Consider the following 8,727-nt stretch of genomic DNA (forward strand, 5'->3'; position numbering starts at 1 on the left):
CTTTATTGACAAGTAGATATTTACACAGTTATCGCTGGCACTTTATTGTTTTAGTGATACTCAGATACATTCAATCCATAGTACTTCTAATTTAAACCCTGTCACATGCTGCGCTCCCAACCATTAATAGTACAATTACATTCATCTGCATGGTACTAATAAATGAAATTTTAAATTCAGATTTTACAGAATTTAATGTTATAACACAAAGACAATATCAATTAAACCACGTCCAAAATAATTGCAGTACTTTGATAATTGTATTTTCATTCAGTTTTAAATTGCACTTTGTTCTTGTAATTAGATTTTCGAGTGCAATATTGCATTGCTTGAAAAATTAGCGTTCAACTTGAAATATTTGATGGAGTTCACATATAACTCATTACTACTCTAAATACAGAATATATGAATATTGATGATACAGATCTGAATAGGAAACTATCGAATTTTCTGGTAAAATAAGCCATTGTTTGTGTATGTAAATACCTTAGACAATAATACCATATAATAAATATATCAAAGTCCTTTTTGCATTCTGAATAGATAACGTGAGAACTAGATGTTAGTTTCGTATTTTTGGTTCAAGACCAATCAATTATCAAACAACTCCATGTACCTACCTTCTTTGATTTAATATGACAAGAAGACTGGTCGTCGGTTTATTTTTTTTACTCGGAAGTAATCTAATGTTAAGGTATTTCAAAACGGGTGTCCGATTTTTTATTTAGTATGTTTCTTCCGGGTTCATCAATTTTATAATGCATATTTATCAGACTGTTTTATTTTGCATAATTACCAATTACAATGGAAAAATATTAAAGCGTCATATTTATCATCCTATTTATGCATAAAGGGCTTGCGTTGATACAGTTGTAGTCTTTATTCCATAAACAACCACAATCTATGTTTTCTAATGGGAATTACAGACCATTCTCGCAAATTCACGGGGTTACACGCCGAGAAACATGGTTGATCTACTGTACATAATTATATATCCTTGCACATTCTGTATAGTATTGCATTTGCTCACATTGGCATAGCCAACTAATTTATGAAATAGTTTGAAATGATGTTCAAACGCAACTCGTTGAACTGTCCTAGTTCTATTTACGAAAAATCTATGATATATATTTAGATTTTGTATCTACATTGTTTTTGTTATCATTTTATTGTTTAATTTGTTTTTGTCTCTAGATGTCACAATTTGCCATGAATGCCCTGGATTTTGTTTAGATACAATTTTTTTGTGAGATACGAATGTATTTTAAGACATTATACTCTAATGAAAAGAACTGATTCTTCAATGATTTTTTTTTCAAAGTTTCATTGACAAAGAAACATCCGGTTCAACATTAATCTCATATCCTAAAACAAACTATATTACTTGACATTTAAGTAAAAATAAAATTATTTATAATTTAATCAACTAAATTGTTAGTCAAACAGCGTTCTCTCTTAATTTTGTTTCCAAAAAAACATGTATAATAATTAAGCGATTTGGTGTGCCCGATTATCACAATTAAGCTTTCGTGAATATTGCCTTCTTTCTTTTTTTCCATCTGTTGAGGTAACATATTGTTCCATCACGTTTGTTTTCTTCTGCCGATAGCCATATAATAAATGCAATATCTGAGGACCCACATCAGCATTGTCGTCAATGTAAAATGCACATCAAATGAGGTCATGTGTAAATAACTAAACAAAAGTTTAGTGTTTGAAAACTAGTAAAGTTGGAAAACATAGTAGAAGTAAGTCTAAGGCAATGAACAAATTACAAATAATCTAAGCATAAGCTTACAAACTATTTCTGGCAAGTATCGAAAGAAATGGAAGCGTGGTAGATAAAACACCGTGTCTAACCGTTGGTTCTCCATAAACAGAGGAAACAATGCGACACTTCTATATCAGCGAACTTGTCAGATATTGTAGAGATGTCAAATTATGTATGCGTGGTGCTGCTATAAATTGTGAAATACGACCAGAAATCACCGGAATTTTCGTGGTTCACATGACAAAAACAGGACGGGATTTCGATTCGGACAAAGAACTAATTCTACCTGCATAAAAGATAATTCTTTAATTAGAAGATTTAAAGCATTCTTCTCTTGTATTTACGGTAGCGTTTTACTCATATTACTGTTGTTACAGTATTTAACTTAATGTTAGGTTGAAAATTGATCTTGCTATGGAATTCAAATATGAAATTCCTTATTATACTATTTGTTAATTAATATAATATTTCTTTACTTTCAGATCCCAAAGATTATTGGAAATCAGAGCATATATTTGGCATACAACAATAATTTTAATAAGATGGATCCAGAACCCAGACAAAACTGATCTGATCGCAATAACTGTTTCAGAATGGATTTAACAACGGGTAACAGTTCGCAGATTCTGAGTGACCAATTCACTCCGACTATGAATGCTTCAATTCGTTACTGTGATCATAGAGAAACCTATTATTTTGTTACTAACGAAACAATGACTCCATTGCAAAAGTTTGGCGTTGCCTATGCTTCAATTCATGGATATGTCAGTATAAGTGTGTGCCTTTTTGGGTTTATGGCAAATATGGCGAACATAATTGTTTTGACTAGGAAAAATATGGCCGTTTCATCAACAAATCTAATCTTAACATGGCTTGCTATAGCGGATTTATTTACAATGCTGGATTACTTTCCGTTTGCTGTTCATTTCTACATATTAAAGGACATAGATCTTCAGCCTCTGAATACAAGGTCGTATAGTTGGATTTGTTTCCTCTTATTTCACGGAAGTTTCAGCATTGTTTGTCACACTATTGCCATTTGGCTGACAATAGCATTAGCTATATTCAGATTCTTGTATATTTGGTTCCCGACGAAAGGAAGCACTTACTGCACTCTACGTCACGCTAAAATTGTTATTGCTATTATTATTATAAGCACAGTGCTTATGACAGTTCCGAATGTGGTCGCTAATGATTTTGGTCATGTTGATTTGTGTGAGACATCTATTAATAGCACAAGCAACATTACTGTTATAACTGGAGTAGACCGCATTTACCGATGGGAGGCTCGTCACGGTTCTAGTGCCTTTGAATTCAACGCATCGCTGAACTTCTTTGTTCAGGCAAGTTTGATGAAAATCATACCCTGCATTATGTTAACACTCTTGACTATCCTTCTCGTTGTTGCGATGCATCGGGCGTATAAAAGAAGGATGGCTTTGAAAAATAAAGGGAAAAAAGAAGATTCTGATAAACACAATGAGCATAATAGAACAACTCTTATGTTGTTGGCTGTTGTCGTGTTGTTTCTCATCACAGAATTACCACAGGGAATAATGACGATACTAAATATTGTTGTTGCCGAGTTTTACCAAACTACTTACATGCCTCTCGGTGATTTGTTTGACATCACTGCTCTTTGTAACAACGCCATAAATTTCGTGCTGTACTGTACAATGAGCACACAATTTAGACAGACGTTTCATGATACATTCTGTAGATGTTGTCCTAAGGTTCGTCCAGGTTGGAGAAAAATGGGTGTTGCCCATGCGGAAAGGAATGGCGCCACTGTCACTACCACGCATGTTTAATTCTGATATACCGTCTAGCAACATTTGAATTGTGTATATTGCTTTATATCAGTGTTAAGTTTAGAAATATTTATAGTCAATGAAACCTTTAAGAGCAAATTTTAAAAAAGTGACTGAAACTAATTTAGTTTTGCAAACTGTGTTTTCTAGTGTAAAATAGGCATATAAAAGAAGAAACACTTTCTTGTGTGAAATCGATATCAAATTGTCAAAAAATGACACATTTGATAACTAAACTTCTTTATGTCATCTCTTTAACCTTTATATTACCAATACTCATTTTGAGAGCTCTGTTTTTACGAGAAAATGACCAGTCTCGTCACCGACAAGACCCTATCAGGTGACTGTGGCATCAAGCTCCGAAACAGCGTCTGACATTCGAAATTTCTTCTTGACGCTGCAGCCAGTCCTCTCAGAAGATGCAAGAACCTTGCAAAGTCGAGAAAAAGTGAATGATTTTACGCGATGTTATCCAATTGTTATGAAAAGTATCCGAGAATTTGGAAAGGCCTGTCTGCAGCTGTTAGTAAGAGACCGAACGAACGTCTGCACCTGTGTGGAGATTGCTGTGTCATAGCACACTTGTTCTCAAGTCGAAACATCCCAAAACAGCTTATGATTCCGGTTGTCCCTTTAGTTATGTTGTTTTAATCCCTTATTGTAGTAGACTATTGAAAAGTTTTAATTTTACATACAAGTATATTATATATTTTCAAGACATCTTCATATTTAAAAAATCGCAAATCAGTCTAATATTGGTTCAAATCATCAAATTACGGAAATGAACTGTGGCACTTTGAATGTCTTTGTCGTTAGCAACTTTTGACGATGTTGAAAGAAAGAATGTGTATTTAAAGCGTCAAAAAGACTATATCAACAATGATAGTTAGCTCATATTCATAATAAAAAATAAAAAAACGCATGTTATATATTTATATTTCGATAGCTTTGAATCAAAATGAAAACATCGAACATTTAGAAAGTAACGAAGTTTTGTTTATTTGAAAGAATATACTAGCATAATTTATCTATTCACCGCTAGATGGTGGTAATAAAAATTCTTAGTTATTTTTTTTTTTTAATTATCAAACAGTACTATTCTCCAATCTATATAGCGCGTTGATGAGACGACTCTAACACTACACTTCCGGTGAAACGTTTCTCCATGCAACTCTCCCTGGTTATGATATATGGAAATTGTCGTGCATCAGTAGTTAGCGTATAAGATTCTATTTCAATTACTGCTTGTGATTCCCTTCTACAAAGGCTTGTCCGCAAACAACACATTTATGTTTCAGTTCAGTAATCCATCTAGTCCGAGATAGAAACAATCTTAAACGAAAGTGAAAATATTTTACCATAGTACTAGTAAAGGGCCACAGCATGAGAGTAGAACTTTTCAATGCAAAAGATAGAAATAAATCCTTTTATTCGGTTAGGGGGGGTATCAATTACTATTGTTCGAAGTGAAAGTGAACAACAAAATACGATGCTCAACATAACAAAATTAAATGTTATAATTAACATGAACTTGACAAAATTTAAAACCGAATACAACATCTTTTAACCTAAGAAATGGGCATAAACACTTCACCAGTTAGACATAAGGGATTTCTTTTTACAATTACTGAGTCACAAATATCGAACTCAAAACAGAACTGTTGCATTCTCAAGCAATGAGAATTCCATGATTTTTACGACATGTACATACATGTAATATCCTCCAATTGTCCGTTGATTATACAGTGAGAATGTTAGTGAAACGCCCATTATTTCCTGGGATCACTCAAGCCTTAGACGATCAATTCACACGTTCTGCTTCGGTTACAAGTTTTGATTTTCAGAATTTTTTAACAATTATATTTATTTTCGGTTCATATATTAATCTTTTATGAAACAATATTCTCATCAACGATTATTACATCAAAATAGCCAACAATAAATATCTTTAGTATGTAGACATTAATATAAGTATCGGCATAGCTTTATATATTTATGCTTCTGTTTTGAATTGCAGGATTAAAACATGTTCATGTGAACAATATGTTCTTCGGTCCACTTATATGACTGAGTCTCGAATTTTCTCCAACCTCTAAGTCTCATACTATTACAGGCGCGTTGTTCGGCAACATTCTATTTGTGTACACGAGATTACACCGCATACTACATATATTTGACTGATTAAAATATTCTCAGCATAAGCTATAAACATTAATCGTAAAGCATATGAAATTTTATTCCTTGTTTTAATGAAACGAAATGGCTTCTAGTCTATAAAATATCCAATAAACTCCATTTGTGAAGTTTCTGATATTTAAGATCTGCTTTAAAGTAGGATACATTTATTTCAGACGTATGGAATCAAAAGCTTGAGGCTTAATTTGATATAAATTTACGACCAGACTCGTTAATAAATCAAATATTTGGAAGCATATTTTGCATTGCAGATTTTAAACGTTATTCAGCTGAAGTAGATTGAAATATGTGCAAGTTTATCGAAGTCGACTGATACTTAAAAATAAAGTGTGTGTATGAGCTTTAATTTTCATGTACACGTTTTCAATAAATAACTTAATTGGGACTAAAATAGAAAGCAAATCCAGCTATTATAGCGGAGGTGCTGCATAAATCATTCTTCCTCCTCCCATAATGGAAATGGACTAAGGCAGTGTAAGATCATGGTAATGTACAGTCTATTAAACGCAGGTAACGTCTTCTAGACGGGTTCAACGCATCACAACTCAAACGGAATATTATGATAATTCAACTTCATTTGTGACAAAACTTCCTAGAAATGAATGTTAGGTTTTAGATCCTGCAGTGCTGAGTTCTTAATTAGTTGTGATTTCTATAATTTATAAATCATTCGCTAGTCGTTGTCAAAAATTATAAACAATCCGTAGAACTTAATATTATCGATTTCAATTCAAGTTACACTTTTACTCCTTAATCTCAAAATATCTAAAATGTACATGTATTTATCTTTGTTTGTTGTTTGTTGTTTTGTTTTTGTTTTTGTTTTTGAGACTTTAATTCATTGAAATTGACAGCCGGAATTTACATTGCAAATTGTGCCATTTAACAGACATGAGATGGCTGTCAATTTAAATAGGGGTTCCTAATACGTTATTCAAAATTGTTGGTTTGAATATACGATGTCGAAAATAGATGGAATAAAGCAGATCCTTTAATCGGGTCTATCTTTTATGGGCTCTTTCTTTTGTCGAAGCGATGGTAACCAAGTTTGTTTGCGAAATGTGCATGGAATAAATTGTCATTACTGAGAGTGTAGAAGATGAAAACCCATTCATAATATATGAAGAAGGCATATATGCTAATCTAGGACTCTTTTGTTATAAATGGCAGTCGGTTCAAATGAATACAAGTTTTCATCACAACAGTCACACATGAAATTGCAGCCTTGACTACATGGTCATTAATTGCCATGATCGTTGTTCGGGAATTTTATAATAGAAAGAATCAAACTTATACCACTCCGTAAATGATATATCAAAGCTATCCAAGACAAAAATACCATAATCAGACAAATCAACTGATTTTTGTAGTGGTGTCTCGACAACGACTAGAAGTTTACGTTGCTTCAAAATCAATTTTAGGGTAAAATGCCTACAAAGAATTAAAAATGACTGAAAAACAATTGCCTTGTTAGACAGGAAATAATGTTTAGGGAAAATAATGGTAACAAATACACCAACTTTTACTTAAAGCTTTTAGTTAATCAGAGAAAGCACTATAAAAGATAAAATTTAATTACAACAATCTCTCAAAACAACGCTGATTACTTGTGATCATGTAAAGTGGAAGCACATTAAGTACGTTTTAAGATAAGGTCACAGAATGATAAGGCAGGGCTGTGTAGATGATTGTGGTTGATCTTGCTCCGAATCATGAATTAAAGATTGTATAACTTCAGTTTTTTGCGCAACCTAACCAAGAAATAACATGCAGTGACTTTTTACGACAAAATTGCACCGTTTACTGTTCGGTATAGATTTATTTAAAGGCCTCTTTTACATGAATTTACCAACGAACTGTGAACGACCTGGTGCCAGGTTCATATGCGCATACACCTTTTAACTATTCCGTTCAGTTAGATAAAGTTTAAGTTTACCAAAGACGCATTTATCCGGTTTCAGATTATCTTTCATACGCATCGAAAACAATTGTCTCCTTCAAATGTTAAAAAAACACCTAATGATGCGTTTGCTCAAACACCTTTTTTAAAACGTAGTATGGAAAATGCATTAGATCTACGTTTTCTGTAACGTTTAAGTTTTAACATGTTCCAAACAAAAGTGTACTGTATAAATGAAGTTCCTCTTATGAACTTTAAATATCTATATCTAGAACATATTAATGATGAAGTACTTGTAAACCCGAGATTAAGTGTCAAATTAATTTAAGCTAAATGTTTTCGTGTGGATTCTAATATTCCTGGCCATGAATTTTTACGTCCTCGAACTTCTCCACATTTTACACTTCATATGAATTCACTGGGAATCACTGAGTATCAAGATAAGATACATTTTCAATATTGCACTTCAAAACAAAACTATTTGAGCAAAATCCCCCAGTAAATGACAACATATTGAACCCTGATTTTATAACTTTCATAAATGTTTCTACACTTTGAAATTTGGGGTTGGAGATACATGAAGAAAAAATTAATCCCACAGACTGGAGGCGGTTGAACAAGGGCCTTATCCTAAGGGAGAAATGAGCAGAAACTTCTCCTTGTTTGTTCCCAATTTTCCCATTTTCATTGACAGGGACAAATCTTCGGAATACAAATGTAGATTAAATGGACAAAAATGTCAATATTGCTATTTTTCACACAGAAACAAATATATGAAGTGCTAAGAAATTAGGCTTCATGTTTGTATAGTTTTATTAAGAGATATTGATATGTGAATTTAAAAATGCTTCAAACTAGACAAACATGTACATGCACCAGTTTGTTTCATGCTGAAATAATGTCAGAGCACACAAAATGGTTTGTTTACAGTTTTGCTTTGTCCTCACGTCGTTTTCTGTGTAATGATCACTGAAAAAAGAACCAGTAGCAGTGTATACATCATGCAAAATGTAACAGTCTTTGATAAAAGCAATGTTAGTAAGTTTAAG

General features: G+C 32.7%; 1 protein-coding gene across 6 annotated transcripts in view; it reads left to right on the forward strand.

Moving 5' to 3' along the window:
* The window catches only part of LOC148621001 (G protein-coupled receptor dmsr-1-like), a 52,534-nt gene extending 45,756 nt beyond the window's left edge, over positions 1-6,778 (forward strand). For all 6 annotated transcript variants that reach the window (XM_088574979.1, XM_088574980.1, XM_088574978.1 and 3 more), the window contains exon 2: positions 2,254-6,778. In XM_088574979.1, coding sequence (XP_088431105.1) covers positions 2,365-3,582 — 1,218 coding nt within the window. In that variant the 5' untranslated portion in view covers positions 2,254-2,364 and the 3' untranslated portion in view covers positions 3,583-6,778. The remainder of the gene's footprint in view (positions 1-2,253) is intronic.
* The last annotated feature ends 1,949 nt before the right edge of the window (positions 6,779-8,727 follow it).

Source organism: Perna viridis, chromosome 3 (assembly GCF_037379345.1).
Source record: "Perna viridis isolate PV_CMFRI_1.1 ecotype Kerala chromosome 3, ASM3737934v1, whole genome shotgun sequence".
Lineage (NCBI taxonomy): Eukaryota > Metazoa > Mollusca > Bivalvia > Mytilida > Mytilidae > Perna > Perna viridis.